Source organism: Paralichthys olivaceus, chromosome 6, assembly GCF_024713975.1.
Source record: "Paralichthys olivaceus isolate ysfri-2021 chromosome 6, ASM2471397v2, whole genome shotgun sequence".
NCBI classification, from domain to species: domain Eukaryota; kingdom Metazoa; phylum Chordata; class Actinopteri; order Pleuronectiformes; family Paralichthyidae; genus Paralichthys; species Paralichthys olivaceus.
In genome coordinates, this window is record NC_091098.1 from 6,751,374 (window position 1) to 6,768,189 (window position 16,816).

General features: G+C 40.4%; 1 protein-coding gene across 1 annotated transcript in view; it reads right to left on the reverse strand.

Moving 5' to 3' along the window:
• The window catches only part of LOC109630998 (plexin-A1-like), a 281,886-nt gene that overhangs the window by 55,242 nt on the left and 209,828 nt on the right, over window positions 1-16,816 (reverse strand). Inside the window, exons 15-18 of the mRNA XM_020089564.2 lie at window positions 11,647-11,798; window positions 10,030-10,150; window positions 9,751-9,887; window positions 7,004-7,171 (exon numbers count right to left, since the gene is read on the reverse strand). Of these exons, the coding sequence (XP_019945123.2) occupies window positions 7,004-7,171; window positions 9,751-9,887; window positions 10,030-10,150; window positions 11,647-11,798 (578 nt within the window). The remainder of the gene's footprint in view (window positions 1-7,003; window positions 7,172-9,750; window positions 9,888-10,029; window positions 10,151-11,646; window positions 11,799-16,816) is intronic.

Genomic DNA, 16,816 nt, shown 5'->3' on the forward strand with positions numbered 1-16,816 from the left:
CCTCCATCAAAGCTAACTCCCTGGCCCTCAAGGTTATAGAAGGTGAAACATTTTCTGCCCCCTTAACCGAAACCACTCTAAATGTTATTGGATTCTTTCTTGGCCAATACCCAACCCTTCTACAAAGTTTTAAGAAAATTGGTTCCATAGTTTAATTAACAGCAATGCAATGATAACCTTTTTGGAAAAGGTAATGATACAGTATGTCTACGGGCCAATTTAAAAGTCATATAGGCAGAACAAATGAGTCATACATTATGGTAAGTTGTGTTGTAGCAATATGTTACTCACTGAGACAGTAACAAGCCTTTATCCCTGGCCTTTGTGTCAGCTTTCCTCTAACTCTACTCTGCATGACAACAAAGCTCCTTCCTTCTGAGTTACCACATATAGCAATTGATTTCTGTAATATGCAGGTGTCTTCTTTGTTGAAGTTAATCTGACAGAAAGACTCACGTTATAAGCGCCAACAGCAGAGTAAGTGATATGGTGATTCGGAGCATGAGCCTCTTCACATCTAGGATAGAGTCTTATAGAGTCTAATGTGAGACATTCATCTCCCTCTATGATCAAGACTTACAATACCAGCAAATGGTAATGACAGGGAAGGACAGGTGTAAATGATAAAGGTAGACTTAGCATCTGCTACATCACTGAACGACAAAGGGATTTAAGTCTCGCTATTGTTCTCAGCTAAGTGTTTCCTTTTTTTTTATTTTGGCAGCTTGCCCATTTCTGGCTACGGAGCACGAGTCTGACACATTCAGTCTCAGTGGAGTCTTTGTGATTTGTAGATGCGATGGGGTCATCAAGTGTTATATAGTGATATTGACAGCTGACATACTGTCAATGATTTGCTTCTACTTTCATATACTTGTATTCACTATTCATAATACTGTATTCAAACAAGAGCATTCAAATCCTCAAGAGCCAAATTAAGCCAATGTGTGTGCATGCTTGTTATCTAGCTGTTCCAAATATGTTGCTGCAGTCTTTTTTAAAATGTGTTTAAATGTTTAAAAATAAGTTATTTATGCTGGTAGAAGGTGTTCTGGTCTTTTTGATCTGGTTCTTTTTGAGGAACAACTTTGTAGAAAGTGTAGTGTTGTGTTTGCATTCAGCTACGATTCCATTGCAAAGCAACTCCATTGTCTCCAGGCACTAGCTGATAAAACTTGCCGGTGTAGTGATCAGAACAACGGACAACCCTGCAGCATCAGTATCAGGCGGATGACCCACAGAGGATGCAGAGAAAGAATGAAAAGACAAGGGAGGAGAGATGTGTCAGAACAACAGAGACTGATGGAAAAGAATGTATCCTTCATCCATCAGTTGAAATCTGAGTTCACTAGACAGTAAGATGGATGAGCTAGTAGCCCTTTTAAGGAATCGGAGTACCTTACAGAGAAATGGCCACAGGAGGATACACCAAATCCCATCACTGCCATTGACATCTTTCAGATGATTCAGTTTGGACCGAAATACATCCAAGAGTGGAGAGAAGGGAGGTGATGGGCTTGCCACTTTTATTAACAACAGATGGTGACATTATCTTAAAGGAATGTTTCTACGGTTTCTACAACATTGAACTGACGGTTGCATGGTCACATCTATATGAGGTACCTTGAGAGTTCTCATAAACCATTTTGGTTGTTGTTTACATCCCACTCTCTGCTAACCAACAACCCCCTGTGACGTCACCTGTGTTGCCAAAGTAGCCTATTCCTCAGCACCCCAGGGCCTCTGGATGATTTCAAGGTGTCTGCAATCTGATTGCTGGGATAAATAAAGTTATTATGATTCAGATTTCTGATTAAGCCTCACCAACTAAAAAGCTGCTTTCAGACATGCACTGAACTGATTCACTGCTGGATTCACAGTGAGTGAGAGATGAGGGGTTGGTGACTCTTCTAACGCACGACATACGCAGAAATAAAACAAAATGAAAACAAATATCTCCTGAGGAAAAAGTGGAGCCATTCACGTAGAGAACACCGACGAAGGTGTAAAAAGAGTTTCAACACCCAGTTGATGTCACCTCCTGTCTCTGTCTGCTGCACATAGCTGCTCCACCTCTCACCTGAAAAATGCAGGATTTGTTGCTGTCGTGAATACGTCTGTACAAAAGACCTCCCGCTGTGTGGAGGCAGACTGCGGGTAATCTTTATTCTGCTATTCTTTTTACCTGCAATTTGTTATGGAAGTTTTCTGGAAGCTGGTGAAATGAGAACTCAGGCAGCAGCTGATATCCTATGCAGAAGATTTCAATGTAGACTTGATGCATCACGGAGACTAGAAGGTGCAACAATATACAAACGCTAACAGAGTAACATGAGCAATTGTCAACCCCAAGTCTGAAGATGTCTCCCACAGCATCCTCATATATCTTCCTCTACTTGTGTCACCCATTCTAACAGCACAGCATAGAACTGCTGTCACTCTCTATGCAACATGTAAGTGTTTGCATCCTATTGGATACTGGTGTAATATGCAAAAGAGTTCAAGTTGGTGAGAGATGAAGTTGGTGCCTCTCTGGGGAATCTGAGTTAGATGTGAATGTCTCTAAGTGTAGACACTACAATGCACTGATGGTTGGTCATTTATCTATAACCTGACCTTGTGTACTGCTTAGAGAGAGAAGGGAGTATCTGTGGAATTAGTCGGCACTCTTCTCTTAATGGTGTACAGATATAATGTAATATACATTATACACATAATAAGGTGGTATTATAGTGGCATATACAGTAATGTGTGAGGATATCCAAAAATTCCTCAACACAGGTCATGACTGTAAATGGCAGAAGTGAGACACCGGATTAGGCTGAGCACTATTAAAGTCTGCCATAATGTGGTAAAATGAATTCTGAACGAATCAAGTCTGTTCTGTTGAGCACAGTCTAATTAACATCAAAAAGTTAAAGTTACATCGCAAAAATCTATAAATAATTATTTTTTTTAAATTCCCGTTTGAATATAGATTAGATATTTGAAGTGTCACAGCCAAGGAGGGTCCTCTTTGATTTGTCTTTTTTTTTTTTAGTTTGGACAGTTACTATGTAGTAATGTAATCTGTTGATCATAATTATATATAATAAATATTATGTAATCCTTAATTCTTTACGAATGCAATTAAGCACCATATTAATCTGACACTTAAGCATATAGTTGTATGAACAATGCTTTAATACCTGTATGTTACATAGAAAAACTGTCTTTGATTATATACTACTGTATATTGGATGTTAAAAAGAAAAAAAAAAGAAAGTTGTATAGCATAATTGCAGTATGCTGTATACAACAGAGATGAAGGTAGGCGATTAACAAGGGAGCAGTGGAGCTGAGGCCACATTCAGATGAACTGATTTTTATAATTAGACACTTATGTCATTGCCACAAACACACCATGGGACAAACCAGCCTGCACTTATATAACACTGTGTGTCCTGTGTCTCCTTCCTCCTCAGTTTGATGAATATTTGTGCTGAGTCCTTCTGTCCCTGTTGCTCCTCTCTTTGTCTAACTGAGTCTCTTATGCTCAGGTACATGCTTCAGGGAAGAGACAACAAGACAATCAGGATAAACTCTCAGGGATGGCTGGGGAAATCCAACCACTGTTGTTAGCGTCCCTTTTTATATGCTGTCCATCCCACTCCTCCCATCTGTCTTCTCTGTCTGTGCTACTGTCTCTGTTTTCCTTGTCTGGATTTTGGTCTAATCTTCCTCTCACTGTGACATGTATATTCTTTCTCACTTTAAGCAGGGGATTCTTTAAACCTTCATTTGTGAGTTTAGCAACACGATAACCTTACAGAAAACATTACTCATCAAAAAAGGAAACACAGTAAAGACAGAAACACACTTTAAGTGAAGCAAAATCTATATGTTCTTTGAGGAAGAAAAATTAGTCTGCATCAATACTTCAGGTTCAACTTTTGTTAACTTTGACACTTGAATTTGGTCGGTGCCAATAGTAAGCTGTATCGACAAGGCTAATGGATAGCCAAGGAGCCTATAGTAGCTCATTAGCTTTGTTGCTCAGTCTTCTTTTTTAACACTTTTTAATGCTTCCAGAAAAGACTCATAATTTGCAGATAGTTAGGTACATAAAGTATAAATTGCAATGTTGAGGAAAAAGTAATGATGAAATTTTGAGGAAAAAGTCATAATATTATGAGAATATAGTTGCAATTTTACAAAGTCCCGCCCACTTCCAAGTTCCAAGTTGGTTGAACAGATACAGCTAATGGTGTACTCGCTCATCCCTAAGTTATATTATGGCATTATTCTCAAAATCTCTGTTTTTTTTTTTCAACATGGCCCTAGTCCATATAGTTAAGAGACAGGAGCATAATTATTTTATTTTTTTCAAAATAGCAATGTGAACCCAATGCCCTGTTACTAGCCTAGTGGTCTGGGTATCATCAGATAATCCAAAATTCATGTGTAACTATTAAATGAAACAATTTTTTATCTTGTTTCAACACAAAAAACTACAAAAAAAAAAAAAATAATATTTTGGGGCAGAAAAATGAAGAGGCATCATGTGACGATTAATTTTCGTTTCAAAACGAAAAAAAAGAGGAAAAGAACTTCAACAATTCAATCAAAATAATGTATGATTATAAAATAAATTGTCAGGGCACATTAAAGAGAAAACTAGCCATTGTGACAAATAGCATGTAGGTTGTTCAGTTAGCTCTGTACTATTCCTGCCATGTCCAGACCAATCCTCTACCTTTTCTGTGGGAGTGTGTGGATGAACTTTATTATTTCACTTCCTGGTATGACCTTTAAGCTTTTGATAAAGTGAATACTGTGGTTAATTAATTTGCACTTTCAGGCCACTGAGGAAACTGACAGCTTCCTGTCTGAACGCCTATATTTAGTTCAACCACTTTACCAATGGTTATGCAGATCAAGCTGAACTGAAGAAATAAGGAGATTGAGTGCCTTGCCAAAGGGCACCTTGGCAGTCCTTGCTGAAGAAGTGACAATCCTTGTTTGCATCTGCAGTTGGTTTGGGAGAATAATTGAATATTTTGCACCAAAATTGCTTGTCTAACCTCTACTGCACCCCAAATAGCTTCCCTTGCTGTCCCTGATGAGCCCTCATTGATTTATTTTTGAAGTCCTCTGTCTCCTTACTAAATGGAACCCCCCCCCATTTCTCTTTTTTTTGTCCTCACCGTCTTTCATCCACTCTATCTATCATCACCAAAGCACAATGATAAAAGCTCTGGAGACGTGCATGTATTCGCACAAAAGCACACAATGAAGCAGATATCAACCAATATGATATCACATCTCACTGGTTCGTTATACTACATCTGAGCCAACGTGAGGGCACTGGCTGAAACGCATCAGCTTAATAAAAGCTTCTTCTGTAGCTATAGCAAGCACACACACTTTGTGTTGCCATTTGTGAGGTGCAGGTGCAATGTTTTGTGGTTTTCTCGGCCAGATGGAGGAGGGATCTAGGGCCAAACATCAGGGACTCTGGGAATCGGTGGGGTGTGTGTGTGTTTGTGCATGCATGTCTTTTTTATGTGGGATCATCACCCCTGAGTGAGCTTCCAGAAGTAGAATCCTTGTTTTTAGCTTTCACACACGCACACACACACGCACGCACGCACACACACACACACACACACACACACACACACACACACACACACACACACACACACACACACACACACACACACACACACAGTGGGTGTGCAGGGGCAGTGATTGGGCCTCAGCTGTTTCTTGGACCAGTCCCACTGAGCAACATGGAGCAGTGCAGGATTCATCAACACTTTTCTCTAACAAACTCTGCATCTACCTGCTACCATCTCTTGGTGAGTCACCAGTGGGAGGGACGCAACACAGAGAAGAAAAGAAGGAGAGGGAAGGAGAGAGGTAAAATAAAAGGAAACAGGGCAACGTATTGTCCTGTTTCAACATCTAAACATAAATTAACTCAGAAAGCAGAATAACAGAGCGGATACAGAAAGGAAAATGTAAGCTCCAGTAAATTATCTGACAAAACATGTTATATTGAAATGGTTTATTTATATGGTAGGTAACATAATACTAAAAATACTTCACTGCATATTCACAGAAGACAGTTCGTAATAGACAAAACTGTTCTGTAGATAAATTCTGAACTCCACTGCAAGCTAGTATCAAGCTTTGACACTTTCTGACAGGACTTAAATCATATGACCAGACAGGGACCATCAGGTGCCAGCAATTCTGTGAGTATTTGAGGTTGTAGTAAATACTGCAGTAGTGGGTGAAAAGTCAACCACATTCCGTATGTGCCCTAAAAAGGATCAAATCAATAAATCTAGATAAATGAGAAACCTTTGCTAGTGCATGTCCTCCATAGTGATGTTGCTCTCATGCTCAATGCTGAGTTGTGCAAGGTCTTCATTTATTTAGCTGGAGATATACAGTTCAGTGCTGCAGACTGAAGGCTGAGACTCTAACCAAGAGAACTTTTGCCTGAACATCAGCCGATCAGTATTAGCAACCACTCCAAGAGCTTAAAAGTACAGTTTGCAATTCACCCATTCACCCACACATTTATACAGTGCATCTAGCACTTTTTTATCTATGAGGGGCAATTCGGGGGTTCAGCATCTTGCCCAAGATCGAGTGGTATTTTAGTTTGCTTTAACTGCCTCCACAAAGATTTCTCAAGAACGTGGCAATGCCACTGTATCCTAAAAATCAACCTCAGGATATAAACTCTGCACTCAGCCATTTTAGATAAATTCCAGTTGGAAACATATTTGTTTTGATGCATTTATTGAGCTGTCTTCAGAGACTCTCCAAAGTTGATTCATTTCAGGAACAGCAGCCTGTTGTTGTTATAACAAGTCAAAAGTCTGTTTCCAAATACAAACTACTGAGCCAAGACAGTTTGCCTAAAAGCCCTCGTTGGGCTACAGGGGGACATCATGAATCTAAATAAGGTCAAATCAGCTTAGTAAATCATAACACAGTGGCTTACCTGGCAATGCTCCAGTCAGGTTCAATCCTCAGGACAGTGGGGTCTTCAGTATAGTTAAACTTGACTTCAGGGTTTCTCAGCTCAGCGTCGTCGATGTCCACCAGGACCGATGAAGTGCCTGGTGCCAATCCAGCTGGGGTCACACACACTATCTCACGGGCATTCCTCCTGGATGGACACAAGACAACAAGGACACATTGGTGGAAAGTGATCGATTAAGCATTTCATAAATTATAGAAGGAGGCCAAAATCAGTCAACCTAGTCAACTACTACAAATTTACAAAAAGCTCTGGAAAAAGGAACGCATATGTAAAACTAAACTTTTAGAAACTTGGAAAGTTAATTGAACTGAGCTTTGAAATCTGTAAAGGTTCTGCTTTTTGTCTAATACAGAAAAATCTACAAAATTTACAGGAACATACAGGAACATGAAAAGAAGAAAAAATTAATAATTTTAGAGAAAGCAACAATTCACATATGAACAAAGATTCTGCCTATTAAAGAGTAAATGACTTCTTCCTTGTGCCAGGGCATACCTTAAACACTGAGGTCAAAGCGTTGACATGTTAAATGACTTCCTCATTATTTTTGTAATTACCAGTGTCTAGTCTGAGAAGCCCATTAATCTAGTTCTCTTAAAACCATATGCTGCTAATTTGATTGAATAATTCCACTTGTGGCCATCGTGCTTCAGCTAAAAAAGCCTGTCAGGTCCTGTGAATTGACCAATTTCCTGGCCTGCAGGAATCTGCACTTCACAGAGCTTTTGATCACAGCAGTGAGTCCAAATGTAGTGTCAAAACTCAGTTTTATTTTTAAGCCACATTTATCCAAGCACTGACAGATGACTTTTAAGAGCACACAATTTGTCACGCAATTCATAGTCTATGAGGTACGTTTGTATTTTTACCTCTACCAAGGAGGTTATGTTTTCATTTTGTCTATCTTACCTGTTAGACCCCAGAAGTGCACACAAACTGCTGACTGTGAAACTTGGTAGAAGGACGCAGTATGGGTCAGGGCACAACACAATTAAATGTGTTTAATTTTCCCATTAGTATTTCCCACATAATTCCTACAAAACGCTAACAAATGTCACTATCACACACTACAGATTCTGATTGGCAGATGCACAGACTAAAGACTGAAAGAAAAGTGTCCGTGAGAGACACATACCAACTGCAGGTGAAACTTTGGTTTGATGGTGCAACTAAGATATCCTATGTTATTATGAGAAGTGGAACAAAAATTGTAAAGTAGAACATGGTGGGGCACAACAGTCTAGATAATTAATGGGAAACAATGTGTTGACATGGTGAAATAGGGCATTAGCCTTGGTAGAGGTGTTTGCTCTCACAGCTCTCCCTTCTAGTTTCTTATAAGTTTGGGTGAATTCGCCAAGACAAATGTCAACCAACTTTGTGTCTATGGCATAAAAGTATTGAATCTTGTGATAGTATGTTGCTCCTCAATAGCTTGTATATATTTCATATCAAAAGAAGTGAGATAAGTATAGTGTAGGGATGAATAGTTTATCGGCCCTATTTAATCTTTATACTTAGCCTACTATGATTGGTGCTTTGAAACACATCAGTTGCACCAGTCACCAGTGTGTGTCTTCCTGTGTGTGTGTGTGTGTGTGTGTGTGTGTGTGTGTGTGTGTGTGTGTGTGTGTGTGTGTGTGTGTGTGTGTGTGTGTGTGTGTGTGTGTGCATGTCCCAAAGGCAAAATAAAATTTTCAATTGCAGTCTTGTGCGCAGTGCCCAGTAGCTACATTATCTAATATGTATTTAGCACAGTTGAGTGGTGGCTGCTTTTCTGGGCCATGACTTCACAGGAGTGACACATGTGCCTGTGTGTGTGTGTGTGTGTGTGTGTGTGTGTGTGTGTGTACTGTAACGTATTATTGCACATTCTTTTGTGTCTCTATACACGATGGCAGTCACACATAGAGAGGGAGTGTGTGTGTGTGTGTGTGTGTGTGTGTGTGTGTGTGTGTGATGGAGAGAAACAGGGAGAGAGAGAGATTCCACATTATACCTGCCCTGTAACCATAGCAACCCCATTCACCAAGAACACATGCCCCAGCAACCTTCGCAAGACGCCACAGACACATGGGCACAGTTAGGGTGCGACAGATAAAGGCCGTGTTGAGGTGAGTGCACAGTTGTGGTGATGTGGAATCTGTTGGATTACTGTGAGGAGGCTGCGGCACAGTTATAACTGCTGTGACATCAAAGCTACCATACGGTTGCTTCAGCAGAGATTAGCCACGAGAAGCTAATCCATGCATTTGACATGCAAGCAACTGTGGTGATAGTTTGGATTTTTTTTTCACGCACTAAATGCAGTAGAGACAAATAAAAGCTGTGCGTTTGCAAGCAGCGAGCGTGCATACACACTTAAATGCAAACATTAACACCCCCCCACTCACACACACAAAAACATCCTAACCTGACACACTGATTACACGCTAACATGTGCATGTAATATCTTTATGCTGATGACGTTTTTTTCACATAAACACATTTTCAACAGAGCATGTTTATTTATGCACATATTTATTTATCTGTCTCTTGCGTTAACCACTGTACCCTCAGTCATAATTACAAACTTGTTTTCCTTTCTTAAGTATTGTTTATTTGTCTTTTTCTTATCTAAATCTAATATCCTCTGCTGCCATGTTCCCATTTCCCCACAGGGATCATTAAAATTCAATTTAGACTGAAGAAAATGTGCTCTTTACTTTTTGAAGTAGCAAGGCTGTGGTCCTATGCTGACAGACACATAACTGCCTGCGTTCAGGTTGCTTCCCTCGATGGTGACCCTGGTGCCACCAGAGATGGGCCCCTGAGATGGCTGGATACGTGTGAAGTATGGAGTCTGGACAAGAGAGGAGATAAACACAAGTTTATACCATTTTCTCAATGCCTAGAGATTTTTCAGACAAGGCAGCATGTTGCAAAACAACTACTTGAATAAAGCACCACTTGCAAAACCTTTGTTGTCATTGTATGGTCCTTACCACGAAGGTGAATGGCCTTGGCGACAGGGCTCTATAGTCGTTGACGCAGTCCCTCACGCACACCTCCACCTGAGCCTCTTGGACCCTGTAGCCGGTAGCGTCGTTCAGCAGACACACTATTCTGTGGATGGAAAGTTTGAAAGATTGATGGAGAAGAGAGTAAGCAGACAGGGTATTTCTGCTGTTGTTGTGAATTACATTTTACATTTTATCTTTAATCTTTAATAACAGATTCACCTTGCAATGAAAGACTATGAGGGCCATGTTCAAGCAAAAGGTACTTTTGCAAGAAAGAATTCAAAATTGTACGAGACTAAAGAAAAAAAAAATCTATACATTTTTTTAAGAAATAAGCAAGAATATAAGAGAACTTGTGGTTGCAGGACTCGGTTGGATCCAAAACCTTGAACCAATCTCACTGGGAAACTATAAAAGCCCTTTGAATATCACACAGATAATTTGTAACTCATATACTGTCAGCCACTGCCAAACATTTCCTCCTCCACAAACGTTCAAGAGACTGTTTCTCCGGGTTTCTTTCATGATCTTTTCAAATTCCTGATATTGAGAAGAATGTGGTGCTCAGTATTTTGTTATTCGTGAAACCTTTACAAAACTATAACTTAACAACATGCTCCAGTTTCCTCATTGATCTAAAATAAAACGCAGCCTACAATTATGACTATTCTCTTACACAATGTATTGTACCTTACTATTTCACTAGTATAGAAAAAAAATGCACAACTATGCCTAAAATAGAACAGAAACAATGACAAACCCACAAACCAAAGACTCTCACATCACTATCCACATGCAACCAAATGTTTTCAACCTACAGCCGTTGTACTGTGAGTTTTAGAGGCATCAAGTCTGAATGAACGGCCAGTCACATCATCACAGCAGAACACTGCAGCCAAAATGATACAATGGATTTGAATCCATGTCTCAGGAGTGGTGAGAAAAAGTCAAAATAAAATAAAATGAATCGGACTATGAAAGAGGTAGAAATCTAAAATAGATCACGTTTGAAGTGGTGCAGGGATGTCAGGAATAATGTGATGAATAACCGATGTTTGTGTAATATTTGAATAGTGATGCCCTCTATTTCAACATGCATCATTTCCCGACTAACTGCACTACAGAGAGATTGTTTGATCTGCGTGAACTCAATTCCTCAGCCGTGTAGGACCCTGTAGAGGAGTAAATGTCAGGATGGAGGGATGAGAAAAATAAAGGAACGAGTGTATTCAGGGAGTAATGGAGGGGGATGCCAGATGGAATTTACAGACACAAGAAAAAGCCTGATGTCAATGTCTCTTCACCTGATGAATAAGGATACACCTTCACAGAAAAATCCTTTTTTTTTTCCTGGTGTTTGATTGGTCAGGATGAGAGAGGTATGAGATGCTGCTGTCGTTGGTGTGGATGTGTCCTCACATCCATGAGTTAGTGTTCAGAGAGAATGAACTGCGTCTCTGTGTGTGACTGAAAATGCTTTGATCCGTGCCGGTGCACTTTGTGAGCACACGTACCGCTGTATCATTTTCAGTTTGTGCATGCCTTTCAGTGGATGTGTGTTTAACTACCTGTATTTGTATCCTCCGTTCCTGAACTTACCTCTCGGCACTCACATACTCCTCCTCAATAGGCACACAGGGCACTTTGCCCAACCTGACGCCCATCTGGATGTCTCTGAACTGCAGACCCAGGTTCTCCCCCAGGATGGTCACCCTGGTTCCCCCTTGGCGAGGCCCAGTCTCAGGGAACAACTGGAGTTCGCGAAAAAAGAAGAGTTCATATTATTTTTATCACTTTTCATTCCAAAGAATTTTCACATTTAACAAAAATTACACACACACACACACACACACACACACCACAATTAATCCACAGGCTCATATTATATTCTTAATGTTCAAGTGTGAAAATGGCCCCACATGACACAGTTTGAACACTGTCAAACTAATATTCACACAGGCATAACACACATTCACACACACACCATACAGGATTGCTTGTGTCAGGTGATTCTAGTTTTAATGAAGAAAAATCACCCTCTTGCCTTTGACAAACACTGAGAATGAGATAAAGAGAGGGCAAAATAACAAGTTATGCTGACACACAGAACTAAAGCAGCAGCCTCTCTACGGTTTAATTGAAACTTATTACGCCGGCTTGGCTTTGTCAGCGGGGCTGTGGCGGTGTAACGTGCGGTCACACTGCCGACCCATAATGTGATTTATCTAGCCAGATTATGGCGCGTAACGGGGACAGGTGTGGTGTGACAAAACAAATATGGTGACGGATGGACGGTGGCTGTCACAAACACGCACACACACTAAGGCATGGGCATACACACACAAACCTAATCCCTAACAAGCATCACAAGGTAATTATGTATAATCTGTCCATTGCCCTGTTCTTCCGAGGTGCTTGGCTGAGCAGACAGCTCAGTGTGGAAATGCAAACTGAGGCGCTGACAGTTTGGAGGCATGATGCTGTTATTATAGCCGAGACAGTAACAAACAAAGGACCTTGACAAATGGTGATTTCAACGGTGTGAACTAGTTGGGGGGGTGAACAGTTTGTTTTGCCAGACACATGAGATGCAATCCTAAACTTTTATATGGAAATAGTCTGCAGAGACCCTGTACCCTTCTTCATGACCAAATGCCTTGCACAAGGGCACCTCTGACTTATTTATGGAGGCAGTATAATACAGTGTGAGCCAGTGACTTTGGCCATTACAGCTAGGTTTGGTAATCCTGGAAAAGTTAGGAAGAGCTGGCTACTAAAAATAAGCAACCCATACACCCCACCTCCTCCCATCTGCCTTCTCGTCAAAGCTATGCCCTCAAAACATATGAATGTGCACTGACTGACAACTGCTACAGGACGACTCTCTGTCATCTTTTTTATTTCAGACAAATTTATTTTTTGGTGCTTCGCGACGTGATAATTTCAACAAATAGGTGTTTCAGAAACAACTTACTAATCCAACCTTTAACATAAAACATGTTTGAATGTTTGCATGTACAACTTTGGAAAATGCAGAGAAATAAAAGAAAAGAGAAAAACAAACAAACAATTCAATGAAACTGAAACATTTGCCAGACAGTACAGACAGTACTCTATACACAAAAAGACAACTTCATCAGGAGCTATACAGACCGTGGCACACAAATCTCTCATGGGAAATATAATCTAATAATAATTATTGTAATGTATGAAATGTAATGTTTGCTGATACCTTCCATACAAATATAGCAAACAATCTGTAAAGTGACAGTAAAGGAGTGAACTTAATGGAGAGATGAGGAGGGAGAACCAGGCAGAGCACTTGGGCTGGGGATAATGCTGCCCACTTCTCGGAAGCTGACTCCTGTTGGGCACCAATAGACCCGCTGCCCTTTGGTCACACAAACACTGGCCAGAGTGAAGCGCCATCGAGCGCTAGGTTAGGATCTGGACAGCAGATGTCAGGGCGTGGAAATGGGGCTTCAGATGGTTTGGGAAGAAAGAAGCCATGATACCACAAAACACAATTTAAGCTATAGCCACCAAGGCCTGGCATGTGAACGGTGGAAGAGCCGCAGACAGGGAGGCAACAGAGGAAGAGAAGGAAGAGCGCTGTTGGGTTATTATCGAGGGGCGGGTTCTATAAAGGGACCAGTGAACACAATGGAAACATATAGTATACTGTCACACACACACAGTCAGAAGGGCGTTATTAGAGCTTGTACATTCGTAACATTAGAACATAATGTCCGTGCTGCAGAATTCTTCTCACTACTAATGTACAATACTACTTTTACCAAAAGCTGTTAATTAATAAATTTTTTGTTGTCAGGGTTGAATCCCCTGCAATGTTAAATGAGTTTCAAATAAAATATTCCATTAATGTTTCCATTTACATGTTGAGCATAGTCTGATTATGACTCATTCAACATTACGTCCACTACTTAATCACAGTAAGTTCCTGCTAGAATATTAAAAAAAACCCAACCTGAGATAACTGCATGCAGTATGCTGCCATATTCACTTTCCAATGTTTTCTTTCACATTTTTTAAAGGCTTCAACTCCTCCTGTCCAGCCGGATTCTTTAATGTGATTAACATGTTTATATGTATACATAATGACACAAAGGTTGTGATACTACTAATTTGATTATTGATTTTTCCAAACATGATTATTCCAATTAAGGTAAGAAAGTACAGTTTATTCAGACTATTGTCTTTATCTGGTTTATATCAAAATAGTGGTAAAGGGTACAGTTAATATGGATCTTACTGCAGCTTCATTGTATGGCAGTGACACTGACTGGGTTTCCGATCATACAAACGGGGCTTCATGGTCCTGAAGGAAACATGAAAGGCAAACTGCATTGTTAAGCTGTATCTAACATTAACTGCCATTTTCACTGACACAGCTGAACCAGCCTTGGTGCCTGTGGTGGCGCCATCTGTCACTTCTCATCCATATTTGTAAGAAGATAGGTGAGGTTTTGATAGCCGGGGCATATTTGAGTAAAATACCACTTTATACCACTTCCCCAAACAAGAACTGGAAATCTCAACATCCCTTAAAGCACATGAGGGTGGGGAGGGGGGAGGGTATTTAAGTGTTGGATGAAAACATGGCTAACCAACAATAAGTAGGGCTGCCGACCAGACACAGATTCCTAAGTCAGCAATAACACTGCTTCCTATCAACCACACTATAATCTCCAGCTATGTATCTGAAACATGATCGCTGTGGTATGAGAGATGGAGCCGGACCACTGTACCTACTGGCCGCTATGAATGAAAGAATGTTATGTTTGTGTACATAATAATATTCCTCTGACACATGAGAGTGGGTTTCTACTGTAACCTCACACACTCTGGGAAGTATGGCACCACATAACAAGATAACTAGCGCTCGCTGAGCCTGTGGGCATGCAGGCAGATGCCACAGTGTGGAACTGGGACCTCAAGCAGCTTTGGACTCACGTTACAGTGATTTGACACAACACCACTACATCCAGGCACATAACCGCCGCTCTCCGGGGAATGTAAAGTACAAACACCCCAGAGCTGAAACTGTTTTTTTGGAAGGATAGCGATCTGATACAACCGTGAGCACTAACTAACAAGCCTTAGGATGCAACTGCAAAAGGAGGACAGATATAAATGTTCCACATGAGTGACCAAACTGATTTAGGACTTGTCCGAACACATGGGGCCCCGAATGCTTGTGGATGCATGTGTGAGTAAAACGCCCTGCAGACCCTGCCAGATACTGGCCACGAACCAGTGAACACTGGAGGCAACGGCCAGATATTCAAACTGAATGGAAGCTTTGTTACGACTCCGTCATTTAGTGTGACACTTCATCCGCTGTTAGCTGTTTTGTTTGAGAGCAGCATTTGATTTTTGATTTTTTTCATTGATGACTTGTAGACATTTGGCTGCTTTGACGGCAGTATCAGTCAACACTGAGGCGACATTAGCCAAGAGAGTTTGCAATTTTGTGGAGAACCAAATATGAGGATGCATGCTCTGTAGGCAAGGAAGAAAAAAAAAATGTTTTAGGATTTTAGGATGCCTTGGAGCTAAAATACATTTTGGCTTTACAGTAATCTATAAGGACCAGAAGCATTGAAGGAAGCAAGGCAGCAAGGAAGCAAATAATCAAATTAATCTTTGTTACCTTTGACGTTATTTTTCTTCCTATGTGTGGCCCCTTCTTTTAAATACCACAGACCAACAATCCAAAGAAGTAAAGTCCTGTGGCGTCACTCTCTGGGGGTGCGGCCTCTACATTGCAGGCCTGACCACAGTAGCCACATCAAATCATCAATATTACAGCAGTGGTTTCCTAGTAGTTGAACACATATCGTGTGTGTGTGTGTGTGTGTGTGTGTGTGTGTGTGTGTGTGTGCTGTCACATGGTAAACTCGCCGTGGTCACAGTGGTGACCAATGGCACATTAGCGATGGAAGCAGCAGCCATCAGCTGTTAAAGACTGGGAAAGTTGTTTATGTGGTCAGAGAATAGTTTGAGGATAACAGCTAAAACATTTTAAGTCAAATGGGGAGTTTGGGAAATTCAATTTGCAGTGGTTCTTCTTTTCTTTCTAGGGAATTCTGCCTCAAACAAATAATCTATAAATACAGTTATGTTGAAAAATCTGGCAATACTGAAGTGGGAATATCATTTTCACAAAAATTGATTTTAGGTGTTTCGAGACTGTAATGTTATTAAAGGAGTTTTGTTTGCGCTACGATCAACTCATGCTGTTTTAATGTGTTTGGGGATATAGTCAGCAGTACACACATGATGAACAAGAACACTGAATGAATAGAGCAGTCAGTCAGTGTGAGGACAGTATGAGGTCAAATGTTTTGGACATTCCTCCTCAGACACAAAAATAAATTTGGTTTATCTTAAAAAGACTAATGTCCAAGACCTAACCCTAGACTTAATGAAGAAGTTTTACATTTGCTGGTCTAAAATACACTTGGTGCTATATGTCCACTTGATGGTCTCCTCACATAAATAATCCAGGATCCAAATGTTTACTACCTGAGCTTGTTACTTTACTTTTGAATGAAAGCACTGATACTCCTGATAGCTGATGTACTTCACAAACAGAATTCTCAAAGTTTTTTCTTCTACCTCTGCTGGACAGGAATGTAATTTAAACAAGACAAAATTAATCAATAAAACAGGGACAATTGCTACTGTCCTCATATTAAAGTGTCTCCTTATTTTCTTTTTCATTACTTTTTAGATATTTCTGACT